Genomic DNA, 19210 nt, shown 5'->3' with positions numbered 1-19210 from the left:
TTAGAGGGACGGCCATAGAAGCTGGAGGAACAGCCAGGCAAAATAGAGGCACAGTGTGTGGCTTGGCGAGGGGCGTATTTTAGGGCTGAGCTGATTTGACCGCACGGCTGTTTTATAGCCGCGCCGTATCTATATGGCTTATTGGGGATAGACTTGGTGTATTGGGGCACCGCAGAACGCTGGACAACAGGTGCTGGTGGATAGGCTTCGTTGTGTTTGTGTATTAAGCCGTGGCAGCACTTGGGAATTTTGCTCTTGAAATACTCCGATTTTTTAGGACAGTTTCGTTGGCCCCGGTTCGGCTGTGCATGGTGGAGCAGGCAGGCAGCCGGAGCAAGCGATTGGTGCACCCGCCAGGCGTGCTGGGGGAAATGTCGTCTGGAATTGGGTGCTGTTCCAAGTGATTGTGTTTTTCGTGCCCGGCAGAGATGTTTGATGGGGATGTTCGATGTGAATGTGCGATAAAGATGTTTGATGGAAATGTCCAATGGGGGTGTTCAATGAAGAAGCTTGATGGGGATATTTGATGGGAAGGCTCAATTGAGATTGATGGGGATATTTGCGGGATATGCTATATGGAAATGCTCTGTGGAAATGTTCTATGGAAATGCTCTATGGAAATGTTCTATGGAAATGTTCTATGGAAATGTTCTATGGAAATGTTCTATGAAGATATTTGAAGGAAGTGCTCGATGGAAATGCTTGATTGAGATTTTCAATGGGGATGCTCAATGGAGATGTTCGATTGAGATGCTCGATGGAAATGATCTATGGAGATATTTAATGGAGATGCTTGATTGGGATGTTCGGTTGTGATGTTCGATGAGAATGCTCGATGTGCATATTCAATAGAAATCGAAGATGTTCGATGGAAATCTTTCATGGAACTCTCAATGGAAATGCTTGATTTAGATGTTTGATGAAAATGCTCAATGGAAATGCTTGATTGGGATATTCGATGGAAATTCTCGATGGAAATGTTCGATGGAGATATTCGATGGAAATGTTCGAAGGAAATGTTCGATGGAGATATTCGATGGAAATTGCTCGATGGAGATGCTCTTTGGAAATGTTCGATGGAAATGTTCGATGGAGATATTCGATGGAAATTGCTCGATGGAGATGCTCTATGGAAATGTTCGATGGAAATGTTCGATGGAGATATTCGATGGAAATTGCTCGATGGATATGCTCTATGGAAATGTTCGATGGAAATGCCCGGTAGAGACGCGCAATACATGATCACCACGTAATGCAGCGCGGCGCTGGTGCAACGCCATCTCCAACACAGCCGTCTGTTTCCCGGCATACCGGTCTGTCTGGCGCGACACTGCAATCGATTAATTCCCAGGTCTCCATCCAGTGCACGCGGTTCAAAGCTGCTGTGTCCTCGGACCCATGCAAGCTAATTAGCGAGCCATGGTCCGGCCCTAGCAGCCCGCGCAATTCGGCAATATTGATTTCCAGGACAAGAAGACGAAAAAAAGGAAGAAAGCAGAGAAGCATCAAGGCACCGGCCAGCACAGAACCTTCGGCTAGCACAAAAATCCCCGGCCGGCTCAGAAACCCCCGGCCGTCAAAACAAGCCGAAAAAAAACCAGCGAGCGAGCAAGCACCAAAATCACCCACCATCAGGCTGGAAAAGAATTCTCACCTACAGGCAAACAACGACTCGAGCACACAAGCAGGCAACAAAACAAAACAAAAAAGAGCCGAAGAATTAAAAACCTAAAGCACAAAGCCAAAACAGACAAACCCCAAAGCAGACAAAACCCAAAGCAGACAAAACCCAAAGCAGACAAACCCCAAAGAAGACAAAAACAAAGCCGGCACAATTCGAAGCAGACACAAAACAAAGCAGGCTGCAAAAACGGGCCCAGTCCAAAAATAAAGCAGGCCGCAAAACTCCCCGTCCAGTCCTCGCTTCGTCGGTCGCCTCGGTTCCTCCCCTGGTCCAAGGTTCGCAGCCAGCCGCACCGCACCACTCGCGGCAGTGGAAAAGTCGTGCCGCAACGAGCGAGCGTAGTGGAAAAAAAAATTTTATTCCCTACTACCTCCCGATCTCCAGGTCCTCTTTTTTCGCCCTTCAGACCACCCGTCCTCTTTTTCTCTTTTGAAAACACAGAGGCCCCCCGATCCCGCTGCGTGTACCTAGCCCTGCGGACCTAATTATTTGGTTGATCGTTTGCCCCCCCGACGGAATTACCCGCCAGCGCAAACCCCCTTGGAGAAGCAACAAAGAAAAACACTCGGAGTCCCGCCTTCCGCTCGTTTTCTCCATTGCTCCCTGAAATCCACAAGGACAAACCCCGGCGGCCCCCCGCTCCTGCCCCTGTCTGAATTGCTTTTGTTTCCCCCGGCGGCTCCCGTATCACCCTTGCTCGTTACACCACAGCCATGTCGGACAAACCCGAGGCCCCACACGCGCCGGACCACCCCCTGGCGCCTGCCCCCCAGCAGCCGCTGCTGCACCCCGCCAAGCCCCTGCCCCCGGCGGGCCCCTCGGCCGCTGCGAGCGGCGCGGGCCACAGACAGAACCACCAGGGCGGCAGTGGAAACAAGCCCTACCACAACAAGCGCGGCAATTACAACGGCAAGGCCGGCAACGGCGCCGGCCACAGCCCCGGCGGCAATCAGTACGCCAGCGCGTACAACCCCTACTCCCAGAACATGTACAGCGGCAACTACTACTACGGGTTCCCGTACCCGCCGGCCATGGTGCCAGGCATGGGTGGCATGCCCGCTGCGTACCCCCCACAGCTGCCCCAGCCCGCGCAGTCGTTCCCGGCGTCGCCCAGCATTGCCAAGGTGAAGATCACGGACAAGGACGGCAAGCAGGTCGACTTGGAGGAAAAAACCAAGTCCTCGTCCTCTACGCCCAAGCCGGCCGCGGCCCAGATCGTCGTGCCCGCGCAGGAGGCGCCAGCGCCCGTGGCGGCCCCCTCGCCTGCTGCTGCCGCGGCCACTGCCAAGTCCGTGGCCGCGGAGGAGTTCCGGAAGAAGATCATGGAAAAGGCCCAGCTCGCGAAGAAGAAGAAGGACGAGGAGAAGGCCTTGCTCGAGGCCGAGGCCAGGGCCAAGGAGGCCGCAGCGGCCCCGCAGCCCGAGCCGCCTGCTGCAAAGCCCGTGGACGCGCCCGCCGTCGAGACCCCTGCTGAAACTGCCGAGCCCGCCAAAGCTGCCGAGCCTGCTGAAACTGCCGACGCCGAACCTGCCGAGGCTGCAAAAACCGCCGACGCCGACGCTGCTGCCGAGCCTGCTTCTACAGTCGAGACCGACGCTGCTGCCGACGCTGCTCCCGCCGTCTCGGCTCCTCAGGAAACCCTGTCCGCTGTCGAGTCCGCCAAGGAGTCGCTGGTGGAGGCCAGCGAGGCCTCAAAGCCAGAGGCTGAGGCCGCCGCCGACCTTCCAATTACGGATTCTCTTGCCAAATCAAACACAGAGCACGAAACGGAAACTGAAACCGCCGACGGTGACATCGCTCCGCAGGAACATGAGGGCCCCGAAGAAACCGCAGAGGAGCAAACACAAGATGACGAAGAAAAAGAACACACCAGTGAAGGCCCCGTGTTCGACCTTTCTCTGTACTTCGAGAGAGTGAACAACGCCCAGCGAATTGAAGATCCGTTCTCGTTCTCGTATGCATACCCGCTGACTGGTCCAGATGCCAGATGGAAGTCCGAAACCAAAAAATACAGATACGACCCACAGTTCTTGCTCCAGTTCGGAGAGTACGTCCAATTCCCCATCGACGACGCTTGGAAGGAAAAGCTTGAAAACTTGGGAATTGTCTCCAGCAGAAGAATGCCCGGCGGCAACCAGAGAATGAGCTCGAGCAGGCAAAACAGTCAAATGCTGGGCGGAAGATTTAATGGGTCTATGCCCAGCAGACTTGGCCAGTTCAACGACAGGCAAAACTCTAGAAGTGGATCTAGAAGAAGAGGTGGCGGAGGAGGAGCCAGCAGCTCGAGCGGCCCAAGAGACAGGTCTTTGAGAAACAAAACCCAGTCTAGGAGAAGAGAGTCCGAAGAACCTCCCAAGCCTGCCGAGGAGGTCAAGCCTTTGGTTCCATCGGCCAACAGATGGGTGCCTAGGTCCAAAGCTAAAAAGGATGAGGTTAAGCTTGCCCTTGATGGATCTGTGCTTCTTGATTCTGAGGACATTGAAAGAAAGATTAACTCCGCATTGAACAAGTTGACCTTGGAGATGTTCGAGCCTATCACCAATGATATGTTGGCGATTGGCAAACAATCGATCTGGGAAGATGATGCCAAGACGATCAAACAGGTCATCTCTTTGACGTTTGCTAAGGCTTGTGACGAGCCATACTGGTCGTCAGTGTATGCCCAATTCTGTGCTAAAATGTCAAAGGAGCTTACTGACGACGTCAAGGATGTGAACACGCTTAATAAGAACGGCGAGCCTGCTACTGGTGGTGACTTGGCAAGAAGAATCTTGTTGGCCACCTGTCAGGTTCAATACGAGAAAGGATGGGTTGACAAGCTTCCTACAAATGAGGACGGGTCTCCATTGGAACCTGAAATGATGTCCGAAGAGTATTATGTCATGGCCGCTGCCAAGAGAAGAGGTCTTGGTTTGGTCAAGTTCATTGGTAACTTGTACATCTTGAACATGTTGAATGACCAAGTCATCTTGCGTTGTTTGAGAGATCAGTCTAAGAATGTGACTGACCCATCAGAGGACTCTTTGGAGAACTTGGCACAATTGATCAAGACTGTCGGCCCAAGATTTGAGGCCTCGGAAAGAAATAGAGCTGCATTGAGTATGGTCTACGACAACATTCAACAAATTCTAGACCACTGTGAGCTCTCCTCCAGAATCAAATTCATGTTGATGGACTTGCAAGACTTGAAAAAGAGCAACTGGAAGTCTTTGAAGAAAGACGCCGGTCCAAAGACAATCAAAGAGATTCACAACGAGGCTGAGTTGAAGAAGATCGAAGAAGGCAGAGCACAAGCAGAGAAGAGAAGACAAAACAGAGGAGGCAACCGTGACTCCGGCTTTGGCGGCGGTGATTCCAGATCGAATTCTTCGAGGTCCGGATCGTCCTGGGGAAACAGAAAAGACTCCAGGCCACCCGCAAAAGATTCCAGAGGGTTCACATCGGTATCTAGAGTGCAATCGAACAGAAATGCCCCAGAACCAAGTGCACCCTCATCCAACTTGGCTCCTCGCGAAGCTTCCAAAAGAACAGACTCCATGGCATCTAACATCTTTGCCGCATTGGGTGGTGACCACGACGAAGAAGAAACTGAGGCCCCCGCAAAGTAAAAGGCTTCATAATATCACTGGGCTTAATCCGCCTGCTATCCTTGCATTTTTCCCATCCCAATTTGAATTGTAATATACATATTTGCGACTGTAAACTTGAAAGAGTAGGAACAGGATTATCTGCCCCCGGGCCTTCCGCCAGATGTTTTGAGTGGCGACAGGATGATGTTTTGAGTGACGACAGGAAGATGCAGCTGAGACAGTTCAGGAATCTCCAAGGGTGTAATCCGACCCAAGCTGGTCCAAAGAAACAATCTGCATGCCCAAGCGTGCTGGCCCTTCGATATTGGGGATCTCCTGTAGCAACTCCTCGACCCAAATGTCATCATAAACCACCTCGTATTCGGGGTTTGCCTTGCCTTCCTTCGAAGAAGCCCCGCTCGTGTCTTTTAGGAAGTAAGCGCCCATTGCTTCCAACGCCCACCGCAACAGTTCTGGCTCGTAGTCGCTAGTCCCGGCTAGTCTTTCTACGCAGTTTAGCAAAAGCTGCTCGGCGCCCTTCCCTGCTTTTTGCACCGCCTTGAGAACAGAGAGCACCTTGATTAGCTCGTTTTTTTTGGGGAACGCATGTGTGCAAGTAAACAAAAGAAGATACTTGAGGATGCTTAGCGGAGCCTCGCCTCGTCTGAACAATTGCAAGCACGCGTGTGTTGCCGAGAGGACTCTGAATTTGGACGCCGAGTGGCGGGACAAGTCTGTGCTTTCGATGGGCACATGCCTCTCGTCGTCGGAATATACGGGGCCGGGCGCTGCCTCGTCGTCATCCGAAAAGACAGTGTGGTCGGCCCAGGCCTTTGTCTTGGGATCCTCGCCCTCGTACCTAGGCCGGTCGGCCTCATCGAACCAGCTCTCCAAATCCGAATCTGCATCTCCAGCCCCCGGACACGTTTCTAGCAGACCGCCACCAGCCCCTTCTACTGCCGCTGGGATATCCTCTGTATGGTGGCTTTGAGGGTATCTCAAGCACCGCAAAAGATGGGAGAGAAGAGGGAGGTTGTGCTCGGAGTGGAGCCCGAGCCGCGCCTTGCTTAGAGTGGCGATGGCCTCGGCCACTGCCGGGGCATCCACGGGCGAACTGCCACCAGGCCCGGTGGTCCTATAGGCTGCGGAACTGAGGCGGGCACTGAGAATCTCAATGAGATTCACGGCGCTTCTCATGTCGCCACTGGCATACTTGACCACGGCCTGCACGGCCAGGCCGGAGTAGGCCAAGAAGCAGAGTTTCTGCGTCACCTTGCGCCGGATGTTCTCGTAAAGAATGGCCCGGTGGACCACCTCCAGGAGGTGGCGGTCCGCGGGCGCCACGAGCGTGAACAAGTGGCACCGCGAGAGCACGGCGCGCCGGACGCGTTTGTGGGCGTCTGTCGTCGTGGCACCCACAAAGACAAACGTTCCTTTTTCGATGAACGGTAGAAGATAGTCCTGCTGCACGGTGGAAAACCGGTGGAGCTCGTCGATGAACACAAGCACGCGGAGCCGCGAGACGTGCTGGCGCAGCCTCTTGAGGTTCTCGGCCTCGATGGCACACAGGAGCTCCTTGACGTCTGCCACCGTCGACAGCGTGGCCGAAAACTCGGCAAATACATAGTTCGCCTCGTCGGCAAGAAGCCTGGCGAGACTGGTCTTGCCCACCCCGGGCGGCCCGCAGAGAATCATGGACGGGAGGTAGCCGAGCCGCAAGAAGTTGGAGATCTCGCCGTCTGTGGAGTTTAGAAGATGATCCTGGCCGATGTACTGGGCGAAGCGTTGGGGCCGGATGACCTCGGTGAGAGGCTTGGTGAAAGTGGCGGCGAGGGCAGCGAGGTTTTGGGCGGCCATGGTGGAGGTTTGGGGCTGCTGCCTAGGGCATGTTTGCATGGCCACCAAGGGGACCGAAGGAGGAGAAGCAGAGCACTGTGAGCGGTGCTGAGGGTGGTTTTGTCGTAGGCCCGCCGCGCATGTTCGGGTGCGCGCATGCTAATATATGGAGTTATTAGACGAGGCAAGCACTGGCTGATGTAGTGGAAACGAGTTTTCATACGGCAAGGGAGCCCGGGCAAGGCTCTGCGGGTGATCCTGTGACGGGCCTTGTGTGACACAATGCACTGGGAATTAAAGAAAAAAAAAGAAACCGGGCCTGGACTGGGTTGGTGGCTGGGCACCCAAGACCCAGGCGCACCCATGTCTCCAGTCATGAGTCTTTTTTTTTGAAGAAAAAACATCATATTGTGGCGGTGGATTGTTGAAAGCCCCGCCTGACCTGCTGCTTTTTCGCTATTGTGTCGTTGATGCCGCTTATATCCGAACGCTGCAGTGGCTTTAGCTGCGACGCACTTTATGATGCGAAGGCCGCTGCTCAAAACGCCGGTGACAGGTCGTGCTGGTACTATCCGCGGAATGGGCGTTTCCCAGAAGTTTAGTCACACATCATTGAGTTCTGGGTCCCTGGATAGTGCCTGCGGCTGACTGGCTTCAGCTCGTCCTTCGTGAGATTGACTAGTTTTAGGTCGTCCTCCGTGAGATTGACTGGCTTCATCTCGTCCTTACCGGAACACCTGACCTGAGACACGATCTAAACCGAGTTTGAAGAAAGTGTTTTGTATTGCAAGAAAACAAAGATTTCTTTGTTACGAAAAGCGGCGGAGGTCACTCGGGGTGGGAGTCCGAGACCCGAAAGTCCTGGAATTTACATGAGTCTTGGGACACTCATACAATCTAACCCATATGGACACAGGCCCGGCGTTTTGCCCCGGTTGCCAACAGACGTCCGATGGAGCACCCGTGCCGCTTTGGAAGAAGGGCCATCATCCACCGCCATCTACTGCCATCAGGCACATGCGCAAAGCGGTCCTCAGATCGCCTCTTTTTTAACGGCGCTGTCCATGGAGCTGGATTTGCGTCTTTTCCGGGCAGTCTTGGGCTCGTCGGTAGCCGGTGTTTTGGGCGACGCGTGGGGCTGCGGCCCGGGTGGCGCTGCCCGTGAGCTGGCCCGATGCAAGTGCTGGGATTTCGTCTCCACAAAGCGTTCAAGTGCCCTCAAGGGCGATGCGATATTGCCGGCCCGCGTGTACCGCATGAGCGGATGGAGGCAGGCCATGACGTCGCCGATCTGCATGACCCGCATGGCGCCGGGCGAGAGCCCGCAAGTCTGCATGGTCTTGCAGCACTCGGCGTCCAGGGCCATGTGCTGGTAGAAGTCGGGGCCGCGCCCGTCTTGCGGCTGCACCTGGCCGTTCTTTTGCATGGCCTGGTGTGCGGCCCACCGCTGCTGCAACGCTTCCATGGAGATCAGCCTCTGGAACGCGGAGATCCGGCAGTCTAGCTGCTGCACGTGGAGGTCTCGGGCCATGAAGAAGCAGCACGTGCCGAGCGCCGTGGCCGAAGAGCCGTCGCTGTAGTAGAAGGAAACGTGGACCCTGCACATGAGTGTCATGTGCCCCTCCTCCAGAAACAGGTACCGGAACCCGGTCAAACTGAGGTGGTGTTTGGCCACACAGTTGGCAATGGCCTGTGCGTGGAGAAACCGTGGTGCCGTGCTGGCATTGAGCTGGTACAGGTTCGAGGCTGACGGGAGGAGCCCGTCCGGTGCCTGCACGGGTTGGTGGTCGGGGCCCGAAAACCTCATTGTCGACGAGGGTCGGAAAAACGCGTCGCACACGCGGGCCCAGAACAGGAGCGACAGCACCATTTCGGGCGGGGCGCTGGATATCAGCTCCACCAAGTCCAAGATCCGCATGATGGCCGCGTTTGCTGCGTTTCTTCGTATGGCTCGTGCGTTGATTGCGTCCTGCTGGAGATTGGGGGGAGCGGGGACGCCAAGGGGCGGTCCCGGCGCGGCTCTATTCTGAGGTTGTCTGTTTGGGTCGTGCGGGCCATGCCTGCTGATTTGCGGGGCTCTGCTTGCGCCGTTGCTGCCTGGTGCCTGCGCGTGCATTTGAAGGTGGCTCTGGCTCTGGGGGTTCTGCTGGTTCTGCCCCTGTATACTATGTTCATTTTGTGGGCCTTGCTGGCTGTGGGGGCCCTGGTGGCCTTGCTGACTCTGTGGTCCTTGGTGACCTTGCTGACTCTGCTGATTCTGTAGGCCTTGTTGGTCTTGCCGGTTCGGAAGGCTTTGCTGGCCTTGTTGGTCTTGCGGGCTCTGCTGACTCTGCTGACTCTGCTGACTCTGCTGACTCTGCTGATTCTGCTGATTCTGCTGATTCTGCTGATTCTGCTGAAGTGCTTGGAGTTGTTGCTCGCTCATTCCAGGGTCAACGCTGCCCTGCTCCGAAAAACTCCCTCCGGTCAGCACCGGCGTGTTGCTATGGTGTATCTGAGGCATAGAAATAATATATCCTTCCAGGGCCGTCGACGGCTGGGGCGGGCCCAGGGGTATTTGTGGTGTTTCCATGTGTGGAGAAGGCGCCATGCGATGGGCCAGCTGGCCGTTTTGATACATGGCGTTTTCGCTGTTTGGAGGGCCGGGCTCGGCAAAGACGTGCGGTTGGCCATGCCGGTCACTCATGCCAAATTCCGCCATCTTCTGCATTTAAGATGGGCTTTCTGTGGCGTTTTGGCACCTCTTTCACAAATGGACTAGGTGACAGAGTCAAGCTTCGGGATAGTGGTGAGACGCGAGCGAAGGACGCGGCTGTAGTACGGGACGATACTGATGCTGAAACAGCGATGAAACGACGGTGCAACAGAGAAAACAACAGGAAAGAGATGAATGAAATTGCCCATAAGGCTAGTGTAAAGATGACTCCCTCGTTGCCTGAACCAGAGACCAGCTTGTCGAGCAACGGCATTGCCCTTCTTCTGGATGCATCATGCAAGTACTGTGTGGGAAGAGGCTTTCATGCCGGAGAGGCGGAAAACTGAGATTTCGCAGGTCGTGAGGAGTTTTAACAAAAGTTTGAACTAGGCTACCCCAAGAAAAGGCTCCGCAAAGGCAAATAAAGAATTAACGTCTCAGTCCATTCCAGATTGTTCTCTATTTTGCGGGCCCTCGGTTTCCTGAAACACAATTCATCCAGCGTGCTCGCACACCTTGCTGAGGGACTCGGCCGTATTCATGCAATTGCGTAGTGCTAAGCCATAAGCCTGTGGTATAATCTCGCAGGTAAAATGCAGTGCAGGTAAAACAAATTCCGGCAATGGGTCTTTTCGGTCTTGCTTCCGCCATTCTGAGACCCGATAGTCGCGGTCTTTTCGAAAACTTTCCGAACTTTCCATCAACAGTCCATTTGAGTTCTCTCTGCGCTGCAGATATATTTCGGCTGCGGCATCATACGCGCGCCTTCTGCCCCTGCAGGCTGAAATATGTAGGCCTTCTCCTACACATCACTTGATGCCAAATTTTCTGAACTCAGACAACTCTATGCGGACACTCGAGCCCGATCCATGCGTTTTGTTTCTGGAGGGCTTTTCATGACGTGCCAGACTTTGCGCCCACTGTACGAAAGGCCGGAACGACCCGAGGTACTGTATGCCTTGCTATTCGCGCAGCCTGATGCATGGAGCGTTCTTTTCCTCCTGGTCAAGAAATTCTGCTTGGTTCTGATTGCGCGGAATGGGTTTTATGGGAAACCCTATACACCGGTTTTGAGTAGCTTTGGCGCGCAGGGTGCGCTCGTCTAGATATCTGGGGCAATATGGCCTAGTTTTTAGTGTGCGTTATGAAATCTTTAGTTCTGAGCCTGATGATTTCACGCCGCTGCATGTACAGAAAACATCAGCTGTTTTTTTTGGTTTTTTTTTCGTTTTTGACTTGGCGAACAAAGAGAAATTGGAAATAAGCTTCGAGGCGTGGGTGCACCAGTCGCGTTCACCTTCCGAAAGTATTACGTCACCAAAAAGCTTTTGTCAGGAGATGGGAGGATTAGACACTCATGTATTTGACTCATGGAGTCATGCAAATGATTCTGAAACTGTGGGAACCTCGAATTTGACTTTTGTGGCCAATTTTGGTCAATGTTCAGCTGAAATGAAGCTCGGGCACGAGGCAACGCACTCCAGTTCCTATTTTCTGCATGGAGACGGGAATAATCTTTATTTGCTCAGTATCAATTATTCCAGAAAAAGGTAGACACGGCAAAAAAAAGTTCCTTGGGCTTCACCAGGAGTCTCTGGGTGCATTCTGTATAGTGTGGTTTGCAATTCAACTAGACTGGAAATCAAGAGGTCCAATTTTGACAAACTTAATCTGAGGATATTCAGTACCCGCTAGGATATTAGACGAAATTCCAAATTTGCACCGGTTCATTCGAAAAAATATAGATCCAGTCCGGCCAAACCATGCTCAGTTTTTCTGGTGGTTTGCTTCATCAGGTAACGTTGAAATTATGCATAAGCTCTGATCATGCAATAGTTCGTGCATCTGCAAAGAATGCAGTTTGCTTGCGAAAAGTGTCCTGATATTAATTTCCGGCTGGCAGGTATTTCCAGTCAAATGTCCCCAAACCACGCTTGGTGTGTGCTCTCTGGCGTGTCGTATATGCGGTGATTAGCCAAAATAGTTGTCTGTCTTGGGAGGGATAGGAGAATAATTCCATCAAATAGGTGTTCGCCTCGTATCGTATGTATTCAAATTTGTCCCTTCACTCGACATTCCTCTAATCATTTCAAATGCTGAAAAGCATATTCTGTGAATGTAAGAGTCGTGATTTTGACAGCGTCAAGCAGTTCAAGCACACCAAGAACCCAGCATTTATAAGGGTTCTGGACAATACATGCACCTTGGCAACGCACGAGTCACATATCCCTTTCTTTTCGATACATTTGGAGACTCACGCCATATGAAAAGAGTTCAAGCCTACTCGGTTCATTCTCTGGGGCTTTAGCAACCACAAAGGCGACATTGTGCCATGGATTATATAAGCCACATAGGGGAACAGGATGTACCTCATGTCTAACAACCTCGAGATGCATACATGGCTAAAAGGAGCTGAGAATGTGAATAAGGTCGTAGATTGGTGTGGGTGTGCGAGGCTATGTCTTCTGACAAGGCTCAAAGAAAAATCACGAGGACCAAGACATAGTTCCAAGTGTGAAATTCTTCCAATGGACACGCGGCCGGCGAAAGTTTTTGATATTTGATACTAGGAAAATTGGATGGTTTGGCCAAATCCATAATAAGAAATTGATGGCGACTAATGCTAAAAAAGCACATGCTCTCTGCTCGAGCAGTAGAAGCCGCAGAAATTCCAAATCCTTGCGACTTCAGACAGACAAGGGAAATCTCCCCCTGCGACGGACCCTGCTATCTAGCCGTTCATGTGCATGCCAAAGTTCCTGCCCGATATCGCTCACGTTTGGCTCCTGTTTCGGGATCATTCGAGTCCGTTGGCACTTACCGCATCAGCATGCAACAATGAGCCACAGCTGATTCTATAGGGAAGGGATGTAGCACGACCCGCAGCATCATAGATGAGACATCTCTGCGGATGAGTCACGATTCGATGTTTGCCGCCTGACAGGGTTTCTGGGTGTTGAGGCCAACAAGCACATAAAACAAAGCCCATAAAACAAAGCCCATGGAAACAAAGCCCATGGATAAAAACGCCCATGAAGTAAAAGCAAGCTCTTGCAGGCTCGACGACTCGCCTCCTGGAAGCCTCTGGCAAAGTAGCCCAGGCTCCTCTCCTTTCCAAAACACCCTCTGATCTTTGGAAAGCCACTCCCGTCTCATCGGCGCCCACAACGTGCCCCTCACTCCGTGAAGGCCAAGACCGAGCCGGCCGACAGACTCACCCACCGCATGAGCGCAGCGTGCCCCACCACCGGCCGTCGGGGCTTGAGCGTCTGTTTCGAGTCCGACTCGTCGTCGTCCTCCTTCTCGCGCGTCTTGTTGGCCCGGCGCTTCAACAACTTGTTCAACGTGTCGCGCTTCTCCTCCTCGAGCTGCTTGATCTTGTAGTCGGCCCGCTTGCGGGCGTTCTCGGCCTTGCGCACGGCAATCTCCTCCGCGGTCTCCTTCTTTTTCTGGGTCTTCCTGTTCAACGCTAGGAGCTGCTCGTCCATGCGGGCGAACATCAGTTCCTCGTACTTTTCGTTGGGCTCGTCTTCGGCCAAACGGGCCCGCTGGCGCTCGGTCATGCGCAGCACGTCGGGCCGGTACTCCGGCTCCGGCTCTAGGAAGTCCTCCTCTTTTTTGGGCGCCGCCCGGCGGGGGATTTTGAGCTTGACCGACACGCGTTTTTTGGGAGCCGGGGCCTCCTCGTCGCTGTCGAGCAAATCGTCCTCCTCGTAAAACGTGAGCTGGCGTTTCTTGGTTTCCCGGACCGGGCGGCCGCCCCGCAGGGGCCTAGCCGACACTTTGGGCTCGGCTTCGTAGGCCTCCTCGGCCGAGTCCTCGGCCTCCTGGGGCTGGTGGTCCTCGTCCTCGAAATCGTCGAAATCCTCGGGGTCCTCGTCGAATTCAGGCTCGCTGGCGTCGTCCGAGTCGCTGGCGTTTTGGGGGGGTGCTGCGTCGAAATCGTCGTCGTCGCTGTATGCGATTTTCTGTCTTGATCTACGGGCAGACATGGTGGGATCGGTCGACTGGTGCTCTGCTGCTTGGATATCTGCGAGCTTATATATTGAGGTTGTTTTGTTGTTGTTTTGTTGTTGTTTGTGTTGTTGTTTGTGTTGTTGTTTGTGTTGTTGTTTTTGTTATTGTTGTTTTGTTGTTGATCTTACCGAAGCACAAAGCCAGCTTAGGTACGGGCAGGCTTCTTCACAGTGGCTACGCCGGATTTGCTCATCTGGAGACTGTTCCTAGGGCCAGGTGAGCATTCAGGCCTGGCGCGCCATTTCTGGAGGGCCGCCCGAGCATGAGAGCACAGTATAAAATAGAGCTCGATTTCGAGGAGCCAATTGGAATATGGTCCGGTTTCTGGCACTTGTATCGTTTGGAATGCAGAGAAAACTGGCTTCTTTATTTTTAGTATTTTAATTTTTGTCTCGCTGAGTTCTCCTGGCTTGATGCAATACTTTGCAATATTCCGCAAGTTGAGTGTAGACAGGCATATACTAAAAACGACGTCTGCAAAATTCGAAAAAGCAAAAAAACTTGGCGGGACTGTAATTCGGGCTTGGCTACGAATACACCACAAATCGTACAGATGGCTGCTTTGCCTTGGGCTTTTCTCTGGGTTTCATCAGAACATTGTTCTGGGGGTAATGTCGAGCCAATCCACGAATGTCGTATTTGGGGTATGAAGAGTGCCATGGCTCAACCAAATCATTGGAATTTTCTTCTTTTGCGTATTTTCCTGGCATGCTTTCCAGAAATCAGGAGTGGTCCTGGCTGTACCATGACGTGCTGATGTGATGCTCCAGGGGAGGCATTCATATTGCACTGAAAATGTTGCCGTTTCTTGGGAGGTGCACGGTGAAGCAGAACGGCTCAAGAGCTCGGAAACCAAGAGTTTGTTGATTTCACTGACAAACAGACTTTCTTTCAAATACATCATTTAGATCGTCTTATCGGCTAAGCGTAGGATGAATGGTATCATGAAGATATAGTAGTTATCTACTCCTACTCCTGTATCGAAAGCCGAGGTGTTGAAGAGATTAAAATTTTGTACCACTGAAACTTCAGCTTGCTCGGCCAAAACAAGTCTTTATGACGACAACTTGTTTAGCCGCAAAGTATGATGTATGGTAAGACGAATGCAGTGCAGAGTGGTGCCAGAAGATTCACTAATTAATGTAACTGATACCGTTTCTTCAAAGGAACTATTTCAGAATTGAGTATGTTTCCAAGTGCGTATAGGAATGAAATATTAAAGGGGAAATCCTCTTCAAACACTCCTTGTTTGGGAAACACAGTGTCCATTCAAGACTGAGACTGGTTGCTTGGTGTTGTGTCTTATTTATGCCTCTGCATGCCCATCGGCCTTCCAGAATTAGATGGACGAGGCTGTGGGCATATGAAGAGTCCGCCTTCTTTGCCAACCTCGCTCTAAATTAGTGCACTCAGGAAGAAACGGTTTTTTGGGTGTCTGCTCTAAGCTCAGCACTAATCACGAATCGCTTGCTGTACTCCCGGCTGGCCAGAATTTCTCAAAACACAGATTCAATATTTGTACTTTCCCACTTTGTTGGATAATGCTAGGCCGTTCTGAGACGTTATCTAGAATATGCCATCTATACCCTCAGAAGGTTTCTGCAGAGAGTTAACAGAGGGTACGCTGGAAGTCGATCTGTGGTCTCTGGAGGCAAGACAATTAGGGCTTTGGTCTGAACAGGTACATTTTTATCCGTGCCTTCCTTGTTGTATCGTCTACTCTTTTTTGTTCCTCCCTTCCTTCTTCTTTATAAAACTATGAAAGTTCTACACAAGCTTATTACCGGTATGGACGATAATAATGTCTCCACTATTCTTAAAGCTGAATCTAACCTCTACTTCCTTTGTAAATTTCGTACCTTTAACTATAAGTGATCTATGTTAGTTCCAACGTACTTTGACACTTAATGAATTCGTCTAATGTATTCATGATTATATCAGCTTTTTTTAAACCGCTGAGAGCTAAGTCAGCTAATGTTGGATACTAGTACTCCCTCAGGTGTTCCCATTTCGGGAAAAACGTTCTGGTCCATAGTTTCACTGGTCAGTTAGTTGTATTAGGACAGTCATTTGATTATACTATAACTGTGATATCGAAAGCAGGCTGCTTTGGTTTATCTAAGGAGCATGGCGTCTTTTCAGAGGCACATATAGCCAGTCTCCCCATAAGCATACTTCTCACAGTGTATAGCTTCAGATTCAGAAGTAAATTTCTCCAGTCTTGTGCACATCGTTGGAGAAGGGACAGGCTTGTACACTTCTGTCATTACAAGATAGTTCATGTAAGGTGAGGCCCGGGTGTATGGTTGTGGGAGTCAAAGAAACGGAGGTCCAGAAAGACGATGTTTGGCGAGAAAGCCCGTTCCCGAGACCGAGCATAGCCAGAGACTGCCGGGGGCGGTTCCAGAAGCTGTTGTATACCGCACCTCGCCAGGTCTTGCATCACCAGCCTATCATGATTGTGGGGAGCCCGGCGATCGAACCAGGCTCGAGATTATTAGGCATGAATCCAGCCAGCGCCAGAGTGCCATGACAGTAGGTGCCATCAAGTCTGGTGTCATTCATATTAATGGATCAGGACAAGGTCACGATATATCACCACAGATCACGGCAGGTCACGACATATCACCTAAAATCACCACATATCACCACATATCACCGAAGATCACCGAAGATCACCACAGATCATGATATATCATAACAGATCACCACAGACCACCGCAGATCACGACATGTCACCGAAGATCACCACAGATCACGACTTATCACCGAAGATCACCACAGATCACGACTTATCACCGACGATCACCGCAGATCACAACAGGGCAGCCGGCGCCCCAGCACAACACAGCTAGGCGCGGCCGCTCATGAACATGCCCTTGATGGTGCGGATGCCCTGCTTGACCTCGCGCGCCATGTGGCGCGGCTTGCGCGACACCACGGGCCCCGGCTCCACAAAGAGCTTGTTGGCGTCGAAGTGCACGAGCTCGGCCCTCAGGCGCAAGTCCTTGAGCGAGAAGCCGATTGCACGGCAGAGCTCCGTTTCCAGCGCCAGGTAGCCGCGGCACCCACCGAGCCGGTCGCCAAGAAGCCGCAACTGGGCGAGCACCGCGGCCAGGCCCAAGCCGGCGCGCGCGCCCGCGGCCTGCTGCGCCCTGGCCAAGTCCTCGGTCTGGCACACGGAGTCCGCGTAGATTCTGCGTGTCTGGCCAGCCGCGCGCTCGATGCCAATGATGGGGATGTGGTCCACCTTGCCGATCACGGCCAAGTACAAGCCGCGGAGCCGCGCGCGGCACGCCTCGAGAAACTCGATGCGCTGGTCCACGGCAGAGGCCATGAGCGGCCGTGCCGCCAAAAAGCCCACCAAGTACGCGGCCACCAAGGCAAGCGCCGAGGCTCGCGTGAGAGAGAGCATGTAAACGAGCAATTGCGAGCGGCGCGCGCGCAGGGCGGGCAGGCGCGCGGCGGCGCTGAACGCCGATTCCGGGATCGTGAGGATCGGCACGGACATGCGGGGGAAAAAGAGCCGTGTTGTGGGAAAGAGCGGGGGGTTTTAGGAAAGAGCCTGGAGGGTGTGGTTTGTGGGGAGGAGGTGAGGTGAGGTGCGGGATGCACGGGTGCGTGTCTCTGGGGCGAGCCACTTTTTCTTTGTTGGTTTGGGGCTCTTGGGCCGTGTGCCTCTGGCCCTTTTTTGGGCGTGTTATTTCTGGCCATGCTTTTGGCCCTGCTCTCTGGCCCTGCTCTCTGGCCACGTATTTCTGGCCACGTATTTCTGGCCCTGCTCTCTGGCCATGCTTTTGGCCATGATCCTGGCCCTGCTTTTCACCGGGCTTTGGTCGGGCTTTGGAAACCGGCGGTCGGCAGAGTGTTTTCTATGTACATGCTTCACTCGAGAAGGTCGCCCACGCCCTCGGTGAAGGGCTTCCGCCACCGCCGGTCCGCGTCACGTGACGCGGGCCCGTGTTTCTGGTGCTTATACTTGGGCCCGCCCCTGTGGCCCGGGGCCCCAGACCCGTAGCTTTTCCCAGACCCGTAGCTTTTCACAGACTCGTAGCTTTTGCCGGACTCGTAGCTTTTCCCGGACCCGTAGCTTTTCCCGGACCCGTAGCTTTTCCCGGACCCATAACTTTTCCCGGACCCATAACTTTTCCCGGACCCATAACTTTTCCCAGGCCCGTCACTTTTCCCAGGCCCGTCGCTTTCCACCGGCACGCCCGGTTCCGCAGTCTCCCCCAGGGCACCCCCTGCCTCTCCCCCTGCCTCCCCCCCTGCCTCTCCAAGCACCGCGGCCCGTTTCCGCTGCACACTCTCCGTTTTGCGCTTCTCGCCGCGCGCCTCCTGCTTCGCCCGCTCGGCCTCGCTGGGCACCCACGAGGACTTCAAAATACGGCGGATGCTCTCCGGGCTGATTTTGAAGAAGTCCGCGAGCTGCACGGTCTTCAAGCCCGGCGCACGCGCCTTCAAGTCGCGGATGTCGTTCATCTGCTGCCGCGAGAGCTTGTGCGTCGGGTTCCACGTGCCATACCGTTTGCGGAGGGTCTGTTCCCGTTTCTCCCACTCCGGGGCATGCTGGCGCCGCTCCCGCTCCGCGGCCTCGAGCTTCTGCTTGAACCGGAGCTCGGACGGCGTGAGCGCCAGCGTGCCGTGGGCCCGCCAGAGCCGGGCTTTTGGTGCGCAGGGCTGCCGGAGAAAATTCCACATACCAGTATAGTGGGCCAAGTGCTCTGCGATGCGATGGCCGGCCTTGGCCGCGCAGCCGGCCGGTCACGTGCGCGCGGGCCCGTGTCTCTGATTCCCCGTGGCGGGCCCAAAACGCCAGCAAAACGGCCGAAAATCGGGGGGCACGCTGCCACGGCGCCGCGGATCCGGGCCGTGGCGCTTTGGCCGGGGGGAGGGGGCCGCCAGACACAAGGGCCGGGACCCCTCCCCCAAGGCGACCTGCACACAGCGCCCCGCCGCGTGCCGGCTTATCGGACAGGCAAGTCCATGACCAGGTCGCTTTGTTTGGGGGAGAGCTCGAGCGTTTTTCCAGTCCCGCTGTACACCCCTGCCAGGCCTGTGTTGAACTTCTGAGAGACTGAAGATAAGATAGACGCCCAGCAAAAGCGCCGCCAGCAAAGATAGGAACAGCCCGCCCGAACAGCCCAACAACGGCCCGGAGTCGAGTTCAGAAGCCAGAAGCCAGAAGCCAGAAGCCAGAAGCCAGAAGCCAGAATCCAAAGCCAGAGTTCAGAAGTCAGAATTCAAAGCCAGAAGCCAGAATTCAAAGCCAGAAGCCAGAATTCAAAGCCAGAAGCCAGAATTAAGAAGGTAGAAGCCAGAATTCAAATCCAGAATTCAGAAGCCAGAAGCCAGAATTCAGAAGCCAGAAGCCAGAATTCAAGGCCAGAAGCCAGAATTGAAAGCCAG

At 53.6% G+C, this 19210-nt stretch overlaps 8 protein-coding genes across 8 annotated transcripts; 3 read left to right on the top strand and 5 right to left on the bottom strand.

Annotated features, from left to right (window-relative positions):
- The first annotated feature begins 525 nt into the window (after positions 1-525).
- Positions 526-1535, top strand: METBIDRAFT_31972 (uncharacterized protein). Its single transcript, XM_018855954.1, has one exon. It carries the CDS (start codon positions 933-935, stop codon positions 1251-1253), a length of 321 nt encoding a protein of 106 aa, XP_018711964.1. The 5' UTR covers positions 526-932; the 3' UTR covers positions 1254-1535.
- METBIDRAFT_11966 (uncharacterized protein) lies at positions 1253-1732 on the top strand (the record flags this gene model as incomplete). Its single annotated transcript, XM_018854134.1, has 1 exon — positions 1253-1732. The coding sequence occupies one exon, from the start codon at positions 1253-1255 to the stop codon at positions 1730-1732; it is 480 nt and encodes a 159-aa protein (XP_018711963.1).
- Positions 1733-2084: 352 nt separating this feature from the next.
- Positions 2085-5784, top strand: TIF4631 (translation initiation factor eIF4G). The gene has a single exon (XM_018855953.1). It carries the CDS (start codon positions 2398-2400, stop codon positions 5290-5292), a length of 2895 nt encoding a protein of 964 aa, XP_018711962.1. The 5' UTR covers positions 2085-2397; the 3' UTR covers positions 5293-5784.
- Positions 5743-7092, bottom strand: METBIDRAFT_16313 (uncharacterized protein; the record flags this gene model as incomplete). The annotated part of the gene is made up of 1 exon (XM_018854634.1): positions 5743-7092. A coding segment is annotated over one exon (1350 nt), but the record flags the coding sequence as incomplete, so codon positions are not given.
- A 1183-nt stretch (positions 7093-8275) lies between these two features.
- MFG1 (Mfg1p) lies at positions 8276-8839 on the bottom strand (the record flags this gene model as incomplete). Its single annotated transcript, XM_018855141.1, has 1 exon — positions 8276-8839. A coding segment is annotated over one exon (564 nt), but the record flags the coding sequence as incomplete, so codon positions are not given.
- A 4121-nt stretch (positions 8840-12960) lies between these two features.
- On the bottom strand, positions 12961-13776 carry METBIDRAFT_78406 (uncharacterized protein; the record flags this gene model as incomplete). Its single annotated transcript, XM_018858878.1, has 1 exon — positions 12961-13776. One exon carries the CDS (start codon positions 13774-13776, stop codon positions 12961-12963), a length of 816 nt encoding a protein of 271 aa, XP_018711959.1.
- A 2876-nt stretch (positions 13777-16652) lies between these two features.
- On the bottom strand, positions 16653-17312 carry PEX17 (Pex17p; the record flags this gene model as incomplete). Its single annotated transcript, XM_018854133.1, has 1 exon — positions 16653-17312. One exon carries the CDS (start codon positions 17310-17312, stop codon positions 16653-16655), a length of 660 nt encoding a protein of 219 aa, XP_018711958.1.
- Positions 17313-17686: 374 nt separating this feature from the next.
- Positions 17687-18502, bottom strand: METBIDRAFT_41060 (uncharacterized protein; the record flags this gene model as incomplete). The annotated part of the gene is made up of 2 exons (XM_018857347.1): positions 17687-17866; positions 18107-18502. The coding sequence occupies 2 exons, from the start codon at positions 18500-18502 to the stop codon at positions 17687-17689; spliced, it is 576 nt and encodes a 191-aa protein (XP_018711957.1).
- Positions 18503-19210: the final 708 nt, after the last annotated feature.

The sequence above is a fragment of the Metschnikowia bicuspidata genome (genome assembly GCF_001664035.1).
Source record: "Metschnikowia bicuspidata var. bicuspidata NRRL YB-4993 chromosome Unknown METBIscaffold_3, whole genome shotgun sequence".
In the NCBI taxonomy this organism is placed as follows: domain Eukaryota; kingdom Fungi; phylum Ascomycota; class Pichiomycetes; order Serinales; family Metschnikowiaceae; genus Metschnikowia; species Metschnikowia bicuspidata.
This window is presented reverse-complemented; position numbering and strand designations above follow the sequence as displayed.

Bases quoted from the DNA above. Each gene is read 5' to 3' on its own strand.
- TIF4631 (XM_018855953.1), top strand. From the start codon at position 2,398: ATGTCGGACAAACCCGAGGCCCCACACGCGCCGGACCACCCCCTGGCG.
- METBIDRAFT_31972 (XM_018855954.1), top strand. From the start codon at position 933: ATGGAAATGCTTGATTGGGATATTCGATGGAAATTCTCGATGGAAATG.